The sequence below is a fragment of the Ochotona princeps genome, chromosome 7, assembly GCF_030435755.1.
Source record: "Ochotona princeps isolate mOchPri1 chromosome 7, mOchPri1.hap1, whole genome shotgun sequence".
Lineage (NCBI taxonomy): Eukaryota > Metazoa > Chordata > Mammalia > Lagomorpha > Ochotonidae > Ochotona > Ochotona princeps.
In genome coordinates, this window is record NC_080838.1 from 43,583,824 (window position 1) to 43,608,128 (window position 24,305).

Here is a 24,305-nt window from a genome sequence, read left to right on the forward strand (position 1 = left end):
GGATGATATTGTTGCAGGCTGAGTATTAGCCACTAGGGCACTCCCTAAATGTTTAAGGTTTCATAATGTTTCAAGTGAAAGAAATTCAAGAAACAAAGAGCCCATGCATGACAAAAGTGATAGGGCACCATGGGCATCTCAAGTTTCCACCAACAACCAAATTTCTATTTCAATGACAATTCTGTACAAAGGCAAGTGCTTAGTGGACCTTGCTGTTCATTTAATTCCAATGAGATGTCTCATAAAACAGAAAAAGTAAACATTTTTCAAAGTATTCTCTTTGTAAGGTAACACTGATTCAGGCAGTAATGAAACTCCCAGACAATACTTTTGAGTGCATTAAATAAATATAAATTTTATTAAAAACACTCACATAGCGTTATCAGGAATGATATAATAAACAGCTTTCAAATAACCTGCATCCATAACATTACAATACTTACATTATTTATAACCATCCTTAGATTTCATTATAAAATGAAAATGAAGTGAACTAGTTAAAAAAATAAAGCATAGGAAATGCACACAGAAGTTCATTTTCTTAGTGTCAAACTGCAAAGTTTCCTAAACAAGTTACCACTAGCTTTAGAAGTGAACTGTACACCACTGTGCGTCAATCAGGATGAAAATTCATTCAAGTAACGTTGACACCACTCAGAAACATTTCAAGTATGGCTATATAGTCAACCTGATATTCCTATACAAGCAAACTGTACATCTGCTTTCCATTCATTCTGAGGCAGGTTTGCTATATACAGTTACAGATGGGATATTTACAACATGCCATTCAATCTCCTTTCTTCTTTCCTACCTAACCTCTCCCAACTCGCCAAATTACACTTCTTGCTCTTGCTGCTAGCAGTTTGACAAATGACAGTGGATGATGCAAAAACCAAATATTCATTAGGGATGGCTGACTCTGTACCACCAAATGCACATCCGGTAACCACTTTGGATTAGGTATATGGAAAACAGGAAAAGCTCAAATGGCTTCATTTGATGAAGAGTTGATGGGAAATGCTACTAAGCAAAAATGTATTTAAACAAAGCATAATTGTACAGTTTATTGCACACGAAACCTCAAAGTGTTTTGCCTGGAGAAGTACTTAGGGAATATTCACTTGCATTGATTACAAGATCAAAAAAGCTTTATTCAGAGATTTAAAACACTGGCCAACAGCCATTTGCCAGACTCCTGCCTTACAATTTTCCCTTTTATCAACTCAGTGCATTCTGTTAATCACTAATGTTTCTGTCCTGCCTGACACAGTCAAAAGATTCCCCGAATTTCTAAAATGCTTTTAACAAAGAGCCAACAAATTTACAAAATTAGTTTTAGTTACATTATTAAAAATATAAGTGAAACAAGAGGGATTCAAAACAAAAGGATTAAATCCCTGAAAAAGAATATATTTATTAACCTACAACAATTTTACATAAACACAGGTGACATGTTGGCATAAGGAGAACATGAGCTGAAATATCCCTGAATTTTTAGAACAAAAAGATTGAAGTTCAAGTTATACTTGCTAAGAAATCAAGTATTGAAAAAAGTATGCTTTCTTAATAATTAAAAAAAAAAGACTTGGAAAGCAGTGATGGTACACAATGCTATAAGCTGTCATTCTCACTCTCCTATTGCCAAACTAGTGTTGAGGTATATGACAAGTAGGAACATCACTCAAACCTTTTATGAATTCTTAGCTCACATTATATTTTTAGCAGGCTGAGTAGCACCATCAGGATCTGAATTCTGCTTCAATTTCATTTATATATATATGTGTGTGTATGTATATATTTAATTTTACAGTACTAAAATACTAAAGCATTGCGTTAAAAAAGTTTTGTTTACAATTTAATTTACTATACATCTCTTTCAATTCTTTATACAAATTAATGATTCAAAACCACCACAGCAAACCAGCTGCCTGTTTCTTTAAATCAATAGATTCACATGGAACTAACCCTGTTTATTCATCTGACGCAGGCATCAGTCCACTCCATCTTTCTGGTAAAGAGGACACTTAAGCTAAGAAAAGACAATCGCACAATGTACATAATGATCAACACCAAGGCAGACGGCCATCGGCTCTGTTTACAGCACGCAGATCCATGAAATGGCACACGCTTACGTGAATGAGTTGTGCCTGGAGCATGCTAATTATGACTGGCAGATGATAGAAAACTCTTGAAAACTCTAATACTCGAGCAATGACTTTGTCATACAATTTTGTATAAAATTGTTTTACAGTATAGCATGAGATGAGCACCAGAAAACAAGTTGTGTGGACTAATGTATTCCATTAAATCCAGTAAGCTCCATGGAGGATTTAACTGGCTGTGTTAAAAAATGAACATGTTGCTCATCAGCAGATGCATGGGTAAAAGCAAAATATACTTTAAAAGCCTTGTTTCATTAAAAAAAAAATCAACTTTGCATTCTAAAATGAAAGTAAACTTTAAAAATAAAAGTCTCAGTACCTTAGCATTGTTCAAGTTGTCAAAGCTTAGGTAGACAAAGTGCGTCTAAAACACCATTTAAAATATTTATACATTTTATATTTGTACATGTGTGTGCACATATACATGTGTGCATATATGTACATATATGTTTATTGTCCTACAAGGACATCGCTGGATGAGTGCAATCCAGAGTCCTTTAAAAATGTGAAGAATCTGCAATGGTAAAAATCTGAATGAAAAGGTACCCCGTATTACTGAAAGGGTATTGGAATACACAGACAACATCTTGATGATAAAGGCATTAAATTTTCAACTGTTAAAGACACCATTTTCTTAGCACCATTTCTTAGCACATCCAAATTCAGTGTTTTGCTGCTATTCATTTACACTCTGTAACTATTTTGATAAATAAAATATTAAGATTACAGTAAAAACTGCATATTTTAAAAGCCATAATTCCAGTATTTCAGTACATTGTATATTCAGCACCAGATGGTATTGTATGATTCCTGCAACTGTAATTCTACAGTACTTGTTTGTGTTCTATGACTATGCAAACTTGGTATTATTAAAAGTTGGTCACAGATGTGTAGAGTAGTAAGGGGGAAAAAATCACATTTACATCTCTTCTCATCCCATAATAGAACCAGTGTTAACAATGTAAATTGTGGAGCACATTCTTCCCGCCTTCTTTTTGCATAGAATGCTTTGGTCTTCTCCCTAGACACCATCTGTGACCACTTGGGCAAATGAAGTGCTGTGGTAAGATCCCCTCCTTTGTTGCTGGGGAGCAGGGGTTTTCCCACCACATCAGGAATACTGTGACCTCTCCCCCACTGCCCACATCATGAGAACGAAACTACAGACAGGTTTGGTTGTGGACTTATCAAGTGAGGTAACTGACAAAAGCGACCGCATCATATGTATCTGTTGTAAGGCCCAGTGACGCGAGTGAAGGCATATGGAGATGTAGTTATGGTGGAGTCTGTGGTCGCGGACATGGTCCTCTCGGCGAGAGTCTTGATGAAGCGCAGGTAACTGCGCTCAGAAGGTTCGTGTGGCTCAGTGGGTTCCCGCTTGCATTTTTTGCCATGCGTTTTCTGGGGCACGTGGTCCGGGCCGTACTTCTCACACTCTTCTTCTTTCTCACGAGCTTTCTCAGCCATTTTGGCTTCCCAGAGAGCCAAGCCGTGTTTTGGCTCATTCATGCTCTTATGTTGGTAAAAGACAAGTGAGACCCGGGTGGGGCTGTTCCTGTCGGGATTGTTTAAAGGGGTGGTGGCATGAAGCTCACGCTTTGCACACTCGATGAGAACGGACCCATGTGCTGGGGCCACAGCCACTCCCCCAATGTCAGGATCCAGAAAGTTCTGCTCACTGTCCGACCACACTTCATCATTTTCTGCTGCCACAGGAGTCCCAGCCTGAACTGTTTCCAAGGCCTGCTTGTCCTGACTATTAGCATCACTGGGTTTATGTGAGCTGCTGGGGACAGCAGCAGTTCTGTGGTGGTTCAGCCCTGGAAGCATCTTGGGCATCCCATTAGCAGTGTGGGGAAGAACTTCATTCTCCTTGTTCTGGAGATGCAGAGTGTGCGGGGAGCTGTCGAAAATGCCAGGAGCTACTCCGTAGTGATGAACCACGTGAGAAGATGGATGATGTTCGCCGTTTTTGTACTCTACAGTTGGGTTATTCAAATTGGCTGGTAGTCGAGAGGTGGCACCTATGAAATGGCTATCCATTTCATGAGTGGAGTAAGAGGGAAATCCACCAAGGTGGTGTGAATTTGATCTAATGGTACAGTTGCTGAAAGCATCTCCTTGCATATTTTGGTTGCCATAGCCCAGGTACTTAGAAGAATAATTCTGGCTGTTTCCAAACCTTGCCTGGTAAAATGTGTGGATGGGTGGCAGATTGAGCTTGGAGAGAGGGTCTTGGCTTGGATACCTGTATAGATCCATGGGATGGGACTGGGGAGAATAGGAGCCCAAATAGGGTGAGCAATTGTCCATGGGTATATTTCCATTACATTGAAAGGATGCATATTGATTATTTTGATTTAACAGTGCTGAGTAGGGACTCATGGGATTAGAATAGGAACCTGTGGCTTGGGATGAGGTGGGATAAAGGTTCATAGCATTGGCACCTCCATAAACATCTGAAGTGTGTGAAGAACCAGGGTGAGCACTCACTGGGTTGAGCCGTCTCATGTACACATCTGTGGACCCGGAAGAAGAGTAAGAGTTGGTGGCCTCTGATGGAGGGTTACTGGTCCAGGCATGATGTGCCGGTGGGGGCAATGGAGGCAGTTGCTGCTGCTGCTGGGGCTGAGACTGGGGCTGGGGCTGGGGCTGGGACTGCGGCTGGGGCTGCGGCTGGGGCTGCGGCTGTGGCTGGGGCTGGAGCTGGGACTGCAGTGGGAGCTGTTTCTGTTGTTGGGACTGAGACTGCTGCATGGCTGGTCCTGAAAGACGCAGAAGTTCTGTGAAAAGGGCAAGAGAATAACAACACGTATATTTATGGTGTTTTCTAAATGCTAACAAGGAGGCTTAAATCTGTAAGATAAACACCAACAGGATTATTCAATAACAATTAAGCAAGGACAAGGACCAAGTCAGGGTATTGGTCACTGAATTGTTTTGTGATCAAAGCATTAGAAATAAAATGTGGAATGTTCCTAGGTCAATGAACAAAAATGTAAAAAATATGCTGCCATGTCACTATGACCATCACATTGCCAGAAGTGCCCTGTTTCCATCTCCCAACAACTCTGTGACTTAGTGCAGATGCTGACTCATGAAACAATGGTCACAATGTAATGATTGGTGTGTATCACCATCCCCATTCCCAAAACTAACTTTCTAGAAACATGGCATGTTTTGCACATTTTCTCCACAGCCTGAAATGCACCCAAATTTCTTATATTTGTTATAGAAGACTTAACAGCTGGTTTGAATCCCAGCTATTCCACTTCTGATCTAATTTTCTGTTACATACCTGGGAACAGAAATGTTTTATGTACTGGAGCCCCTCCACCTGTTCAAGTATTCAGCTACTGGAGACAGCTGAGTCTACAGTGTGCTGCCTGTCAAGTATTCCAGACAGGAAATGTACAAGGCTATAGATTTTATAACTTTTTGGTGATGAGTGCAAAACAAACAAACAAAAAGATCTTACTACATTTCACTAGCTTAGTATGTCCTAGATTAAATAGTTTTGGTTAAATAATGTTCCACTGCTACCACTATAAGTGTTAAAATATCCTAAACAGTATATCATTTACATAGCATTTGTTGTATTAGGTGTTACAAGTCATTTCAAATTAGAGTATGGCAGAATGCAAATGACATAAGGAACCTGTTACACCTGAGATACTGAAAGACAATTATATTGATATTTTTTACTTTTGGAAGTTTAACACATGTTAAGAACACTGAGGCCATCAAAATTTAAGGTGTTAGTTTATCACCACAATATCTGACTTGGGCTACCAGTCATTGCAAGACTCAACCTAGCTTCAAACTTTGTTGTCCATTATGGGATAAAATATAAGCTTTTTCATCAAGCTTGGCTTGGTGGTGTAGTATCACATTACTATGTCCAACAGCAAAGGTACAGAATTAGAACTGTGACTGAAGCTACATTCCAATATTTAGCAATGGCTATTTTAATACAACACATATCCACAAAGCTTCGTATTACACTCACCTGCCAACTGTTTAGCCTGGCTTGCATTTTCAGGCTGTTTTGTACGTGAGGACTTTTCCTTTTCATTCTTATTTGAGTTATTCTCTAGAGCAGAAAGCTTTTCGGCAGCAGCTTTCTTGGCTTCCAGTTTCTTTTGTCGGCACGTCTTGACAGGTTCCGCTAACATCCTGACTTTGCGCCGAAAAGAAGTCAGCACCTCAATGGCACCATTCCGTTTCTTCTCCTCCTGACCCTCTACACTTCCAAACTCATCCACATCAGAGATCTTGTATAATGGCAGAACATGGAGCTGCTCATCCTGAGGTTTTGCTCCAAATTCTCGATTGTCTTCTTTAGTGAGGGTGCATACCTGATGGGCAAGACATAGCTATCTCAGGTAGGGGTCCAAAAGGAAAGACACACTAGGCAGATTTCTGCTGGTGGCCAAGATGCACTAGATCAATGACATGCATATTTCCATAAGATAGCTAGGTGGTGAAGGGAGAACTGTCACATGTCACTAACAAGCTAAAATCAGTACTTAAGCGCAAAGTGAGATGAAATCTTAGGAAGAAACAATGGAATGGAACATTGTCATGATAATTTGACTTGGAAAATAATCCTAACAAATCCAGGCCTCTGAGTATCTTGTTACCTTTTACCACATAGGTAAACCCCGTATTTAATTCCTGTCTAATCAGTCCATTTTATCTGACAGAGCATGAGATCCAACAGAGGCAAATTCCTCTTGAGTCTAAAGATCTTTCTCATGTCTCTATTTGCTGCCACCTTTACGTAAGGCAGTGAAGTGGGACAGAACCCTGCTCAATGGTAGGGATCCTGGATATGGCATCTCCCCTCATCTCCCTCCCTCCCCCAGACAGGAAATAGAAAATTTGAAAGCAATGTTCACACCCATTTTTCACTAACCCTCGATCTTTCCCACCCTGATCAACTATTTAAACATCATCAAAAATGAAAACAAAAATTTCTTTTTCAAAAGGAACCATGCTCGAATGTAAAGCCTCACTGCTTTTCTCCTCTCACGCTGGCCATCAATTCTAAGACCTGTCCACTGTGAGATGTTACCATCATGGGCTGCTTTGCACTAAGAAACTGCCAGAGTCATTATTGTGCTTGACTTTTGGAGAAAGAAGTGACAATGGCTTCACATTTTCCAGTTAGGCCTTTTTCCAAAAGAGGCTGCGACTTTGGGTTCTGTACGGATTTTGCTAAATTAATCATGTTTTCTAACAATATATGGTCACTGGTTAAGATCAGCCCTTAAAATTTCCATGATTCTCATGTTTTTAGGTTGGAGGACACCTTGCAACAGCAGTTCAGTATGAAAACACTACTGTACCATGGAACCCACATTAAACACACTAGTAGAGAATACCATGTTCTTATTGTTGAGTTGGAAGTGCTGCCAGGCTGTTCTCAAACCACTTACCACGGTGCTGCCATTATGCATGTTGTGCAGATCTCTATGGGCATGAGCACAGAAGTCCAAACACGCAGTGACCCCTGAGAACGGACGCCCTTCCTTCAGACCCAGACGGCACTCTGGAGCTCTGTGTTCATATTCAATCTGCAAAACAGTGCATAAGAAAGGGGAGACTGCATCCCAGTCTCCAGTGTGAGTTGCAGGAACCCAAGCACTTGTTTACAGTGTTACTAATTATTTTACAGCATTACTGATGTATAACTGACAAACATTAAATAGCAAAATATAAGCATACGTACATGCTTATATTTCTTGGAAAAGGATTAAAGATAACATTGATACAGGCAAAACAAAGCATGTATTTACTTCAGCAAGTTTTATTGTGTCTTTATAGCTGATATTACAATTCATTGCCAGACAAATACTGATCCATAACTAGTTTCTGCCAATGTATGGAACCTTAAGTAAATGAACCCATCTTGACTACTGTGAGGCTAAGTGTCAAGATTACCATTCCCAAAAACATCTGCAATACTAGAATTTAATCTGTCTTACTGAAGGAAGGTAGGGATCCACCAATTTCACCCATCCCCTGCTGACCACCAGCATACACATTAGCAGAAAATTCAATCAGAAGTGGAAGAAATCCTGAACCTGTAATTCTATACAATTAACAGGAGATAGTTTGGATCCTCAAATTTCAAGATGCTTAAAATACATTTAATTGCTTATAGACAACATTTGAAGGATTATGTGAATTCTCCTTTCCTCAGATGTTTCAAATTTACTCTGTTTAACATCTATGTGATTTCTTTAATCTAGCACATTTAAAATGACCTGCCAAGGGTGCCAGCATGGCACATTAATCCTCTGCCTACAAAACCACCATCGCAAATGGGCGTTGGCTCATGTCCCAGCTGCTCTGCTTCCGATCCAGATCCCTGCCTATGTCTGCAACATGGCTCATGTCCTTGGGTCCTTGCACTCACTTGGGAGACCAATGAAGAAGCTCCTGGTTCCTGATGAATCAAGCTTTGGCTGTTATTCAAGACATTTTGTTTTTGATGGTGAAAAACACATGTTCTTTTTGCTTCTATCACTAGAGAGTTTTGACCAAATTAACTACCTATCTGTTAGGTATTGTTCAAAAGCACCACACAAAGCCAAGTCTGAACAGAAAATACAGAAATATGATGCCTGTACAAAATGCAGTTATCCTGAACAACATATGCATACTGAACAACTTACTATTTATACACTTCATAGGAAGTAGAAAAATTTATGATCAATAGTGTGCACCAGTAAATTTTAATGATTACCAAACAAAATTGGAAGATAAAGTTTGTGAGTCCATTACACATATATAGCTAAAAAGACCACCAATATGCTTGTTTGGAGAGTAAAATGATCACATGCCCGAAATTTATGGTGGCTTCAAAATGAGTAGGAAAACATAGAAAAACAAAGGGAAATTGTTGGTTTGAAATTATTTTTGGAGATAATAAGGTCATCAGTAATGATGATTTAAACTTACCTGATTATTATATGCATCAGGTGCAAGTCTCTTATATACTGGTGCCAAGAGAGTGGCTAAGTTTTGCAAATCAGATTCCAGTTTCTCTTCCTTTGTGAAAGGAATAATTATATTAAAATCTATAAAATACTTCCACTACAGTTGCATTCATATACACGGCACTGACTTTTCTTCCTACATAGACTATCTTAGATTAGTTCTAAGTGAAAAGTTGGGTAATCACTTTTTTTACCATGTGCTATTTTGGTTGTTCTATTAGATGTAACTGACTTTATGTTTTGAGTACAAATGTTTGGAATTTTTAAGAATACAAGCCTTAGCTGGAAGTAAGAGAATAATGGCATTTAATATAGAAGGCTTTATTTTTTTATTTTTTGGCACTCATTGTCCAACCAGCTGCAAAGAACATCAACTTCAAAAATCAAGTAAACTATGTTTGCTTGTAGTATGTTCATATAAAAGTGAAAAACATAAAACATATATATATTTATATCAATAATATAAACATGGTAAAAATAAATATAATAAAAGCATTTCATCAATGCTTCTTAAACTGCTATCTTAACATGTTCTAGAATGTGCAAACTGAATGAATTTCGTGTGTACGGCCAGATCCCGACAACCACTTGGTAGTGTCTTCTTTTAGCTAGCAGCACACATGTCTATTTGTCTTGCAATACATACATGTCTGCCAGGTGGCTGCAGCACTGAATGCAATCATCCACCAATTTCACAGGAACATTATTGAGCAGGGTCAGTGCAGACTAGTGACTTAATGAGAAATCAATGTTCAAGTACTTCTGCTGAACATTTATAAGCATTACAAATATGGTTTAGTTTTAAACATTTAAGGAGTCAATAAAAGGGCCAAAATTTGTGGCTGAAATTTCATCTATAGCTTTGACACAACATGCTTACTCTATTGAGCTAAGTTCATAAATTATGAGCCTTCAAATTAAGTTGATTCATCGCAAAATACACCACACTGTTCATTTCATCAATAGCCTTCAATTCTAGGAGTAACAGAAAGATTATGTCAACAAGTGCACCCACCTCCTTCGGGTCATCCCCAAGCAGTTTAAATTTCCTTGGGACCTTGCTTCTGGCAAACTTACATCCATTGTAGTACATACTCCATGAACAACCAAATGAGAAGGAGGCACCACAGGTCTCTGGATCCAGCCCCTGACAAGCACAGGTTCTCCTGAGAAGTCAAAGGATCAAGTTCATGGCTATGGATAGCATTATTTAAGCTGTCATTCACATGCGGGGTGTATGTATGCACACACACACAAAAAAACTAAGGGAATCTAATTCCATTATGCTGTGTTATAACCACATAAAGTACAAAAAAATTTGACCTCATTTTTACTACAAGAGGGTTTTTATTGCAATATAACATATATAAAATATGCAGTTTTGTAGTCTGAAAATATTCATAAACACTTCATACTCAGCAGAGCACTGCCCAAAAAACAAAACAAAACATTTGCTGGTATTTTTATTGAAACAATCAGGATACTCTCTGCCAGGTGCTATCTCAGTAGTCATAAACTTGCCTCAGAATAGACTGTAACTTACCCATTTTTTTTTTTAAAGATTTATTATTATTGGAAAGCCGGATATACAGAGAGGAGGAGAGACAGGGAGGAAGATCTTCCATCCGATGTTTCACTCCCCAAGTGAGCCGCAACGGGCCGGTGCTGTGCCGATCCGATGCCGGGAACCTGGAACCTCCTCCGGGTCTCCCACGTGAGTGCAGTGTCCCAAAGCTTTGGGCCATCCTCGACTGCTTTCCCAGGCCATAAGCAGGGAGCTGGATGGGAAGTGGAGCTGCCGGGATTAGAACCGGCGCCCATATGGGATCCCAGGGTGTTCAAGGCGAGGACTTTAGCCGCTAGGCCACGCCGCCGGGCCATGTAACTTACCCATTTTTATATTTGAAATATAATGCACATCTATTTATGCCTAGCTTCACTTATAATATTACATTTGACTTCTTTATCCACATTTTTGTCTGTAGCCATACTTTATGCGACAAAGAATGTTCTCTATTTTTTTGCTAAAACAAAGTATTACCTTCACAGCCCTAGTGTGATATGTCCCAAAGACATTAAAAAAACCTACACAGTATCTTCACATTATTTTTTAAAATATTAACATAAAAACATTATTTTAAGTGTAAAGTAATGCAAAAGTTAACAGCTCATAATCCAATCATTATTTTCCTTTAAAATGAGCAGGTTAATTTGACAGCTATCTTTTATGTACAAACTATATTCATTGATAACAAAAACCTCTATTCAATGAAGCTGATAGTGCTTCAGAGCCATCAAAACCATTGAAGTGACAACCTTGGAACATTCCTTCCCATATCAGTATCGAGGGCCTCATAAAACAACTGTTCATGTGTTGTTGTAGTTTGAGAGTAAGGATCAACAACTTCCCCTTCACCTTCTACCAACATGAGATTTTAAAAAAAACAAAAGAAAAATATTGTCCCATCCATGTTTCTCCATCCCTTGACCCTCCCCACCCTAACTGGAATGCCACATGGGTATACATTCCTCAACCAAGTGTACAATATTAAAAATAAAAGCAGAAATTTTCGTAAGAGGTTTGTGTTATTTTATCATGCTAGTCTTGAAACAAACCTTTATGATTTTGCAGCCTGGTATCCATTAGATAGAAAATAGTTTGGATATTGTCCAAAGGCCTATCAAAAAACTGGCACTTTTGTACTTATTATTTTCCACTATCCAAGAATAGTACTTAGTGTTTTCAATATCATTTGTAACAGCTGATGTCTCACGAGAGACAATAGAACCCAATCAACAATGGAATTCTGCAAGAATTCCAAGCAAAAGTATCCTTTAAAATTCAAATATATCAGGCCCAGCGGTGTGGCCTAGAGGCTAAAGTCCTTGCCTTGAAAGCACCAAGATCCCATATGGACACCAGTTCTAATCCCAGCAGCTCTACTTCCCATCCAGCTTCCTGCTTGTGGCCTGGGAAAGCAGTCAAGGACGGCCCGGAACCTTGGGATCCTGCACCAGCGTAGGAGACCTGGAGGAGGTTCCTGGCTCCTGGCTCTGGATTGGCGCAGCACTGGCCACTGCACCCACTTGGGGAGTGTTTCATTGGACGGAAGATCTTCATCTCCTCCATCTGACTTAGCGATAAACATAAAGTAAATCTTTTTTAAGACAATTCAAATATTTCACAAGGTGCTCCAATAAAAATTCTCCATGCTCCAGCAGAAGATGGAGCAAAATGTTGGTTTGTTTTGGAGCTCAGGCTTGCTGTGGTGACATTCAGAGGCCAGCATCCCCAGGCCAGTATTTGCCAGTGCAAGAGCTAGACTTCATCTACTACTGGGACGCTGGCACGCTACAGTCTTACTGAATTACTTCATTTTCATACAAACTTGCAGTGTAACTGCAGGAAGGCTGAGAGACCTGAAGGGGCAAAACTAAAGAGAAATACAGTTTCAGGCAGCCTGGACAACCTGAGAGCAGCCATTGACACTCAGCCCCAGTATTGTATCTAAAGCAAGGGGAAGTTCTTTGGCCACAGGCAAATAGGAGCAAACTAGAACCCAGGTAGGCAAAACCTCTGTGCCAAACTGACCTGGACCAATGGATGGTTGCAGCAAACCTGAATCACAAAGTCCACCACATAACCCAAAACCATATATCTCTGCCCCTTGGCAGACTGTGCCTACCAATGCCACAATGACAGGATTTCTCAAACCATTCCTGCCTAACCCAATAGGGAAAAATGACACTAACTGATTGGCAGAACACGTAGGTGAATATTACATAGAAATTAGGGTGTGATTCCAGGGATCCACTGGGATTCTGGGTCTGATCAGTGTAGACTGACAGCATCTAGAGGTTTTGCCTGGGATTCCTGTAACTCAGACGTACACTGCACAGAGGCAGGCGAGGATACAGGGGCCTGGAACAAAACCCAAAGGTGAAGTAACCGATCTGCCAGATGTGCAAACATCAACTTAAGAACATAGAAAGTATGAAAAAATAGTGAACTTAAATGGTGTTTTAGTTAATAGATTACCAAGGGAAGAGATTGATTGCCTCACAGAAGCAGGAATTTGGGTTCTTAGATTGCCACACCCAGTTTTGCGCAGTGGCAGTATCGTAGCCAATGAGGTTTATCCGAGGCGCGATTATTGCTAATTGAAATTGCCACATCCTTCATTCACCTCCTAGCTCTGGCCTGGAAAGCAGTGAGTGCAGTACGCAAGAGCTCTAACACCTGCAGCCAAGGATGCAGTTCAGCAGAAACCTCGGAGGCAAGGAGGGCATGGAATGACATGTTAAAAAAAACAAACCTGAATTTTCTATTACAGTGGCTTAACACTGATTTGTCTTCAGATTCCAACATTGCCAATAGGCTGTTGTATTTTAAAATGTATTTCCACTGCAATGGATATTTTTCCCTTTAAATTCAAAGTAATAATTATATGTATTTATAAGGCAATGTCTAATCATTGAAAATGTGTACCTAGTATATAATGGTAAAATTAAGTTAGTTTGCATTTTATTTATTTTTATTGGAAAGGCTGATATACAGAAAGGAGGAGAGACACTGAATCACTCCCCAAGTGAGCGCCATGACCAGAGCTGTGCCAATCCAGAGCCAGGAGCTAGGAGCCAGGAACTTCCTCCAAGTCTCCCACATGGGTGCAGGGTCCCATGGTTTCAGGCCATCCTCCACTGCTATCCCAGAACACAAGCAGGGAGCTGGATGGGAAGCGGGGCTGCTGGGATTAGAACCGGTGCCCATATGGGATCCCGGAACATTCAAGGTGAGGAATTTAACCACTATGCTATCGCACCAGACCCAGTTTGAATTTTCATCTCCTTTTTATTTCTTTATACTTACAACCTTCAAACTCTTTTCTCTGCTTCTTCATAAAATATGTAATGGGCCAATATTAACCCTGGTCACCTCACCATACTGTGGGATGTTAAAACTGGCTTCTCCAACCAGTTTGAGGGCTTAACATCCACCCTTGGTATTTCACTCCAATGTCCTGCCTGGTTTCTAGTTGTTACTACTTGACTCTACAATTTTCAGCCTCCTCATCTAAGTGACTGCACAGAGTAACTGCCCATCTATGTCTGGCTTATTTCCCAGAATGTAATGTCCTCCCACACTGAATCAATTTTCAATAGCTAAAATGGAAAATATTAACAAGATCATGGGTTTATATCCTGTTTGATATTCTAAGTCTGTGACTTAGCCCCTATCTCATTTTCAACTTTACATTCTCATCTCTGATTGGAGCTTGCTAATGTCTACTTCTTAGAATTATGATGGCAATATTTTGAATATTTTATTGAAAATTAAAATAAAATAATATGTGTCAAAAAAAGCACTGATCCTGGCTAACCTTAAGAACTTCAAAGCTAAGCAAAACCCAAGGAATTCATCACCACTTAAAAAAATCCTACTTACATATTGAAAACAAAACTACCATTCTGAATTATTTTTCAATGTCAAGTAGACATACGGTAGAATGAAGCCATATCACAGAGCAAACTGACAAATCTTAAAGATAAAATAAAGCATAATAATATTTAACTGAGGGTCTATCATTACAAACTTCAATGTCAATAGACTACATTTCCCAGTTAAATCACATCGCATGATTTAGCAAGACACAAACACTGACTTTACCAGTAAAGATACTCAGAGTGAAAGTGAAAGGCTGGAAAAAAGTTACCGCAGGTAGATGAAAGCCCACAGCAAAGAGAACTAGCCACACTTATGTAAGAAAAAGTAGCCTTTAACACAAAACCTGAAATACAAAGATGGCTGGGCTTAGCACATTAGTTCAACTTGCTAATCCTCCACCTCTAAGAACCAGCATCCCATATGGGCGCTGGTTCATATCCTACCTGCTCCAGTTCCCACTCAGCTCCCTGCTTATGACCTGGGAAAGCAGCAACTGATGGCCCAAAGTCTTGGGACCCTTCACCAGAGCAAGAAACTGGAAAAAGCTCCTGGTTTCTGGCTTTGGATCTTTGTCTCTCCTTCTCTCTGTAATTATTTCCAATAAAAATAAATCTTTTATTATAAAAGCCAAAGATAGTCACCAATTCACAATCAGTACAGTTACATCCAATTTTATAAAATAGTGGAAAATTTCCTTTCCATCTATAGATAGGTCATCCAGTCAAATTTAAAAAAGAAATGAGAAAAAAATTAGCCAGAGAAATAGAGTTAGAGTTAGGCTACACTACAGTCCCACTGGGGAGGTGGAGGGGAAGAACAATTCATTTAAAAACCTTTGTATACATGTTGGTTTCACCAATATACAGAATATTGTCAAGGGTTAAGTATATAAAAGTCCCCATGAAAGCTTTAAAAGAAAGTCATCAGGGCCTGGCATGGTAGCCTAGTGGCTAAAATCCTTGCCTTGCACACCCCAGGTTGCTATTGCGGCCACTTGGGGAATGAAACAGTGGATGGAAGATCTTACTCTCTGTCTCTTCTGTCTGTAAATCTGACTTTCCAATAAAAATAAATAAGTCTTTTTAAAAAAGTAATCAAGGCATTTTTTTCTGACCACAATGAATTAACACTAAAAACTACTATACTCTGAAAAACACATGTATGAAGACTGATAAACACTTCTGAATGAACAATTGGAAGCAAAATTTTTAAATAGGTATCAAATAACGTTAACAAGGCTAAAGGAGATAATAAGTGAAAAAAAATTCAGATTAGCTAAATTTTGTAATCAACATTTAAAAACTGACAATGATTACTATGTCATTTAGTAATTACTAAATTACTATGCATATATCAAAACATTAAAATTAAAAATTATTTTTGAACAGCATTATTTAGGAGCAGTGTTCCACTGTAAGATTTCCTGCATTTTCTGAGGTTAAATGGAGTCACCCTACCATAGCAATGATAGGCAGGATGTGGGAATGTATGCTTCACATCTGCGATCTTTGAAAAATATGCATCCATAGCCATCAAAAGTTTTCTCATGGCATGCAAAAACTTTCAAGTTTATGGCAAAATTGCGGCTATTTTGTTACAGGTAACGAATGGCTACAGTGCCCGAGTGTGCACAACACTGCTTAATCAATTCTGAATTCATAATGCATGGCTATGAAACATGCAGTTCAATGCTCATTTTGTAAATGCACAAATGTAGCATCAACTCTTTCCCATCAGCAGCTCCTCCAAGAGCAGGAATCCTGGCCTCACTTACTCTTCATTCAGAGCACACCGACGGTTGGTGAGAGTGCCATGGTTCTTCAGGACTTTTGTGATGTCAGAGTAGAGTCTGTCTGCCAGGAAGCGCGGGATTCCTTCCCACAACATGATGAGAATTACAATCACTGCAGTGCTACAGGTGTGGCCTACACGCTTCCGCACCAAACACAGTAGCTTCTCCTCTTGGCTGCTTCTGCGAATCACCTGTGTGGATTCCGATCGGACCCAGACACCCCAGCCCACCCCAAAGAAAACAGGGTCACTTGGAGCAGATAACAACAATGTACATCACTACATCTAGGGTCACATACATTGGCACCTGCAATTGGCTCCCACTGCCCATCTATGCAGTGGGGGCATTCTTTGGTTTCTGCAAAGAAGCAAAAGCAATCCTCAAAATTCAGCAAATACTTGGAAACAACGAGAGCAATTTATTGGACCTGAGCTTAATAAAATAGTTGCAGGACTCAGCTCAAGGTTTTCTTAAATAGTAAACTATAGAACTAATGGTATCATAAGGGGTTAAAGACATCTTTACATTTCAAGCATTAGACTTCAAGCAGCCACTAAAATAAGCATCCTTCCTGTCAATCAATTTTTCCAATGAAATACAGTTTCATCTTCAGAAGGAAGACGATGAAAACAAGCAGCGTTCCATTCATGGTCATCCCATGAATCAAAATGCCCAAGCTTGAAGACCAGAGGCCTTGTGAAGTCACACTTACCCATTTGGCAATAGGACAGCCCTGGGAACTTTTGCCTTCTTTACCAGTATAGATGACTCTTTCAATCCTAATAGCTTTGCCCTTCTGGCCATACCTTAAAGAAACCCACAGAAACACACACACACATACATACACACACACACACACACACACACACATACACAAAATTAGCAATCAAATTTGGGAGGCATTCTATAACCACATCATGAGAGGTTTTTTAATTATTATTATTATTTTTTGTCCAACAGAAATCTCACGCAGGCGAACCCGATAAAATCTTTTAAGCCCTTTTTCCCAGTCTTAATATGCTGGTAATTGTAATAAACTATTTTATAAACTATATGCTGGGTGAAAAACAGTGGGAAAGATTATTTTTATAGATAATTTAAAACATAACATTTTTAAATTAGTTTGCAAAATTCGGTCTACTAAAATTTATGGTATTAATGCCCTTTACTAAATTTAACTATTTTAAAAGGTAAGAAGTCATACAGATTTTATTTAGTTATTCCTCAAAGGTTCTCTCATTTTGTAAATAAATCTGGGAAATAATTAGTAGCCAGCCATTCAGAAAATATAAGATATAGTTCTTGAAATACTCCATGTCCTTGTTTATAACCAAAGCACTACTTACTGCTACTGCTTATATTAATTCACTGTTAGTTTGCTACTCTGACCAGGGTGCTAGATGACCAATTCAGACATGGTGCTCTAGAAATGAATCATTTGCAAATGGAGTAAGACTCTACCCTTGCTATCTGAAGGTATCCTATAATAACTAACCAAACATACTGCCTGCCTTTTAATTAAAAAGTACCCTGCAAACATAGATACCTAGATGAAAACCCTGTCTACAAGGCTTATCTCACTGGTAGACTCTTCATGCAGGATCAACTGTACATTTAGGCAAACAGTTGAAGATTAATGATTGATATGGGGTGAAAAGGAGCTATAAACAGAAACTCTCTATTCAATATTCCACACTTGCGCTCTGTAGTTAACTCAGCTGTAGATGCATGTAAATCAACGCTTCCTTTCTTCATGCTACACTTTGTCCCTTACACCTTCTCATCAAGTAGGAAAGCCAGAGTGAGTCCGCTCTGCAGCTTTTACCAGGCTGGTTGGCTGGTTCCTGTTCATGCCTGCGTTTTCTGGCTTTAATCTCTGAGTGGGCAGCCTGTGCCAGCCAGCAGACTATTAGGCCTGTCAAATATTGTGACTCTGTGAATAGCACAGTGTGTAGTGTTGGCAACCCTGGAAGAGCTGGGTCTAATAATTACTCAATTTACAATTGTTTACAGCTTTGTGTGTGATGGCTGGAAAAATTCTGACATATACAAAAGGATAAACGTTACTCTGCCCTGTGCCTTTGCGTTAATTACCTTTCTTCCATGATTTCTCTAATAGCTGCCACATTAGGACCTGCTCCTAGATGGGTATAAAAAGGACCTTCATCTTTTTCAATAATTTGCTCTGTTGAGATAATAGAAGATTATTATTTTAGACCTCAATTATACTAAATATAAAGGCTACATCCACAAAGCGTATCCCCCAACTGCACATTAAGGGTCCTAACTGACTTTCAAAATTTCTTCTCTTTAAAATGAGTAAACTGATGGACTGATCAATTAGAAAATGTGCCAGATAATTAAGTATATGTACATGCTAGCTGTTGGATAAAAACATTTTGGTTTAGATATGAAAGAAGAAAATGAGTAGAATTAAAGAAAACAGGGAGAGGGAGAGTATTAGAAGATATTACATGTAACATGAACTGTAACCCAATCTTTGACATTGAAAAAAAAAATTTACTTAAGGTAACCATGACTGCTGCTGGGAGGTTAAAAGATTAAAAATTTTTCCTTTCCTATACCACCCCCTGAACAGTTTTGTTTCCTACAACATCTAATTATTCTATTTTGAAAATGAGTATAATCAATCCAGATCCACATTTGTGTTCAATGTGAGCACTTTATGTTGAGAAAAAAATTCTGGGAAATCAGGTGAAAGAAAGAGCCTGTTGCATTCTACAAAGTGGGAGGGCAGGATTACAGCGATGAGTGAGGAAGACGGTAACTTACCTAATGTTATCTATGGCATGTGTGGCGAGTGAACAGCCATGTACCAAATTAGGGAAGTTGGGGATAGTTCTCCCACTTTCACTCCCAATGGACAAAGGACTGGAGCCTTACGCTCACGAATTCAGTATCTTCTCCCTACAATGTCATCTGCACCCATATTCTAAGACAGGTTTTTAAACTGGAAATGCCTATAAATTACAAAGGCTTCTTGTGAGTCCCTCTAGAGCATTCACATTGTAATTTCACAACCCAGCAAAACTGAAAATAACATTATCTCCTTAATGCAAAAACATATAATAAAAACAATGTAATGAAAAAAGCTCCTACATATGGCAGTCATCTCATTTTACTATTTTTTTACTTCTCTTTCTAGAAAATGATATAGATAGAATCAGATAGAGATTAGACTAGAAATAGACATGTTTTAAAGGGGGAAAAGGAACATATTTTTTGAAAAGCTGCATGTAAGCTAAGGTCTCCTTTGCATGGCACAAGCATCTGTACTACAAAGAACAAACAAAATAAAATTATATGTAAGAGTCAGCTTTTCATGAGCCTTTTCAAATTGCTGCCAGATTTGAGATTTATATGAAGAAAATCCCATAACAGAAGATAAATTCACTAATTCTGGATAAACACCATGTGTTTCAAAACATTTCTGGCACTTACCTACACATCTGCATGACGGGAAATCATACTGAGTCTTGACAGGTGTGTCCAATAAATTTTTTATCGGAGTATCTAGAAATGTATAAGGTGATTCTAAGAAACTATTGAGAAGAGAACCAGCTGTTTTTTTGGTTGGAGTCCTTTCTGAAGCAGTTACGAGCTGGTCTGAAGCTGCAGTGTGGCTCTCAAAATCCACAGCAGTGATCTGCCTGCTTAAAACCGTGAGTGAGCCTGACATTTCAACTTTTATTTGCTTCTGTGATTTCAGAGCAAGAGCCTTATGGTCAAATAGTGATTTGACCTGAAACTGCTTCAGATGCAGCTCCATGGTCTCAATAATACTCTTCTGCTGCATATTATCACAGCTCGAAGGCAGATTTTCTTGCTTACTTATCTTTTTCCACGTTTTATTGTCTGCTTGTGCTGATGGGGAACGCATACAGGAATGGGGCTTGGATCCAGGTTCAACCTTAATTGACCTGTGCACCTGACTATGGCAAGATTCCGTCTGGACTTGTTGCGCTTGCTGCTGCTGCTGGTGCTGCTGCTGCTGCTGCTGTTCCTGCTTCTGTAACAGGTGCCACCTTAAAGCAGCATGCTTTTGCAGGTCCTTCTGTGGAGGAGTCTGAGTGTGACTTCCTCCCTGCTCAGGAACAGGAAAAGCATTAGCTTGGTTATGCATCATGTACCTTGGCTGAGCTAGTTGTGTGGCTAGCTCACCAGACATATCTGGGTTTCTACTTTTATATCCCTGTAGAATTGAAGCCGGTTGAGGCTTCTGCTCTTGTTCATGAAAGCACCTGTGAAGAACATTTTGCTTTGAAGTCACATTATTTGGAAAATATTGCATGTGATCCAAGGTTTGGGCCTTGTTTTGGGCCAAGTTTGAAACAGTCTGTTCTTTATTCTCTGGAACTGTGTGTGTATTGTGTGAATAAGAAATGTGCACGTTACTTGCACTTGGTTTCACCTGTCCATAGGGAGACTTTCTACCGTTCGCATGCTGTACTGGCTCCGATCCCACTTGGGGATTATGAATCTGATGTTCACTTGATCTTGAATACTGATTTTCACCATGAAAGCATTCCTCGACTTTAACATGGGCAAAGAATAACCGTTCTCTTGACTGATCATTGTTGCTCTGTGGATGAGCCACAGTCTGGGGCGTTTGTTCTTTATTCTTCATTTGTAACTTCTGTTGCTGTTGGCATTGAAGGAGATGTGAATTTTGGGATGGTTGTGTTTGTGCTGCCTGCTTCTGAGGCAACAGCTGTGAATTTGAAAACGGCTCAGTCACTGAAACCTGTTGATTCAAGTGCGGCTTTAACAGTGGCGACATGAGTTTTTCGGTGTGAAAATCTCCTTTCTGTGGAAAATGAAATTTTGGGTCACATTGTGACTGCAGGTGAGTGGCAGGTGAAAGGTCTGTCTTGGAGAAGGGCACCTGCTGTGGGGCTTTTGGAAACTGAAGATGTTGGTCCGCTGCACCTTGACACTGATTCACTTCAACTGGGTACATTGGTGACTTTTGTTCTCGCTGCCTTGATTTCTGGATGTAAGCTTGCCTGGGGAGTTCCCCAGGCACATTGGAATTTCCAGTGTATTGTGTAGAGGCCATCTGATTGGAGGAGTTGGACTGATACTGAAGAACTGACCGCAGGGATGTGTCATTACATTTTGGATGCGATTCTGATGCAGAAAAACGAGGGGACTTCAATTCAATCCATCCTGGCTTCACACAGCGCCGCATCGGGAGCACAAGATCTTGTGTTTTTTCCTTTTCTCGACCTGTCAGAATCTCTTGCTCCATCTTCCAGCAGTGGTCCTGTAGCTCTCCACTGCTAGTAAGAGACGCTGGGTTATGTTTTAAATGTTCTGATACTGGTCTTATATTTTCAGAAGTCAATGGAACTGTCTTTGTCCCTGGGGTCTGTATGCCATTCTTGCTAACACAGTTATTCTGAGGCCCTTCTGGAAGTATCAGAGAGGAATTAGATGTGTGTGTAGTTGGAATAGGACTCGGGCATATTGGCGTGTCAGATTGACGCTCTATCTTTACTTCCTGTAAAAGTGCCCTTTTCTTTCGGATAGGCTGGTGAGGGTGTTCTTCCAAACCTACATCATTCAGACTCCGTTTTCGTTCTGCAGGCAGCTGAAGAAGTGGAGTGGGAGGCGGAGAAAGCAATTGTGATGGTGATGTGGTAGTGGCAGAAAAGGAGTCCTTAGTGAACACTGAGATCTGCTTCATGTAAGCACCATTCGTTTCATTTTGCTTTAAATACTCAGAGCTGCTACCAGGAGCTTGCAAACTGCTGCTGGAACCTGAACCGAATTCTTCAGATAACAGATTTGTGGCTCCTAGAATGTTCGCGTTTTCTGCAGGAGATGGGCATATCTCAGGCACGGCCTTTGGCTGTTTTGGTTGGTCTGGTTTCTGAAATGGACAGGTCCCTAGCATCGCAGCTGGTTTCCTAGCATCAGCATCACAGGCCTCGGTTTCCATTGCAGCTGGCTCCGGAGGCAGCTCAGAATTCGAGGTCTGTGGGGAATTGAACTGCCCTGAGGTATGCAATGGCTGAGTGATCTCACAGGACAACTCATGAGGAGCCTGACTATTAATGGCATTTTGATGAGATGTGGTTTTCTGCACCGTAATGGAAACACAATCTGGGTAATATTGAGACAGTGTTTTCTCCAGGAGTTTACCATGTGTGTTTTCCACGGAAGAGGCAGAAACTGTAGCACCATTAGGCATTAGCACTGCCTTGTTTTTAAGAAGTAATTCCATGTTCTGGTCTTGCAAGTTAACATTTTTCCCTTCTTGCTCAATCAGAATCTGAAGCTCTGGTCTTTCTGGCCCACTGGTGCTGCGTGATGAGAAACTGGCCAAATCTTTGTTACTGTCTTGGGCTACAAAGCTTGCAGATTCGACTTGATCACTCAAAGCGGAGACATTTGGTTGACTGCTGCTTTCCCCTGGATTTTGTTCATGGCTTTCCCCGAAGTAAATTCTTTCTTCATTAGCCTTTTGGTCTAGTTTTCGTTTTTGACTCTGAAGGAGCCCAGACAGAGAGGATTCACTAACTGTGCGTTTTATTCCTCCATTTTGGAAACACGTGGGATACCCTTGCATAAAATCCAGACTCTTCTGGCTTTCCTTGACATTGGCTGTTCCCTGGCGACTTCTGATGGCTTGCCACTGGGTGTCTCCGTTGACCTCTGGAGGAGCTCTCTCGGGTAACGGGCTGCCATTCTGGAGGTTTAAGGCCAGAGGTTCTGTCTGGCAAACTGCAGAAGGTGACGGTATCAGGAATGGACTTAGCGTGTTGCCCTCAGCATGGTTGGTTCTATCCTGTTCCATCAGGCTTTACTTCGGGGCCATCCACAAGGCTGCCCTCTGAATGAATCCTAAAACGCAGAGAAGCAATCATGAAAATACATTAGTATATTGCAAGCAATAATTACAGATCTTATGAAAAATAGTATAAGAATACCTCCGCATTGTATGTATACTGATAATTATTTACTTTTTCATGTTGATATGTCACAAAGAATTGTACAAGTCATGCTGGAAACATTCATGAACACAGCGAGCAAGAATGGACAATGTCATCAACTGATACGTTAACTGCATCCCCTAACAACTGTAAAATGCCAGTATCAATTAAAATCACTGGGTAGAGCACTTCATATGCTAAAGTCCTGTTACATATATTACCTCTAGATCACTGCTTCATGCCTGTGACCAGCCCTGACTGCACTTTTGCCTACTCCTTCGGGGCTCCCTTTAATTTGCTGAGAATGTTCCAGGTAGCTACTACTCCTTATCTCCTTTCACTGCCTCCGCCCTGCCTGCATTCCTTTTTACCTGCGATTAGGCCACACTGCCTTCATTCTTAGCAATTTCCCAAGTCTCTAACTGCCCTTCGTAGATGACTCTCCCTCAGGAGCCAGCTGTCCGCTTCCACTGAGAACTCCTGCTTGATAGAAAATGACTTTCCTATGCAGGTTTCTATCTAGCTGCTGCTACCCCCATCTCTTAGTTTATATTTCAGCAACAACATCTTAGAAATACCCAAACACACCTTCACTGATGCAGCCATTTGGAAAGTGAATCAGAGGATGGAATACCTCTCTCTGAATTAAAAAAAAAAAGAAAGTCTGTGAAAATATTAACAATCTCATGACTGATTAAGGTATTTTGTTCTGATATAAAAAATGTACTAAATGTACTAAAGTATGCCTGCAAAATAAAATTTAACACACACAGCATTCCTAAAAATTGCTAATAAAAGCAGGAAAACATACAAGGCAAGCGGACAGTCCACAAAACTAAATACAACTGTAAATCTTATGTAGGACAATTATACAGCATGAACAAATTTCAGAAACACTGTCATCAACCCCTTTAAAAAAAAAACAAAACAAAATAAACC

At 39.9% G+C, this 24,305-nt stretch overlaps 1 protein-coding gene and 1 pseudogene across 1 annotated transcript in view; one reads left to right on the forward strand and one right to left on the reverse strand.

The window, feature by feature from the left end:
* Positions 1–335: 335 nt before the first annotated feature.
* The window catches only part of TET2 (tet methylcytosine dioxygenase 2), a 70,965-nt gene continuing 46,995 nt past the window's right edge, over positions 336–24,305 (reverse strand). The window contains exons 3-11 of the mRNA XM_058666980.1: positions 19,870–23,277; positions 18,502–18,592; positions 17,120–17,213; positions 16,390–16,598; positions 10,185–10,335; positions 9,132–9,221; positions 7,604–7,741; positions 6,172–6,520; positions 336–4,945 (exon numbers count right to left, since the gene is read on the reverse strand). Of these exons, the coding sequence (XP_058522963.1) occupies positions 3,381–4,945; positions 6,172–6,520; positions 7,604–7,741; positions 9,132–9,221; positions 10,185–10,335; positions 16,390–16,598; positions 17,120–17,213; positions 18,502–18,592; positions 19,870–23,230 (6,048 nt within the window). The 5' untranslated portion in view covers positions 23,231–23,277 and the 3' untranslated portion in view covers positions 336–3,380. The remainder of the gene's footprint in view (positions 4,946–6,171; positions 6,521–7,603; positions 7,742–9,131; positions 9,222–10,184; positions 10,336–16,389; positions 16,599–17,119; positions 17,214–18,501; positions 18,593–19,869; positions 23,278–24,305) is intronic.
* On the forward strand, positions 13,270–13,339 carry LOC118759022 (U4 spliceosomal RNA; annotated as a pseudogene).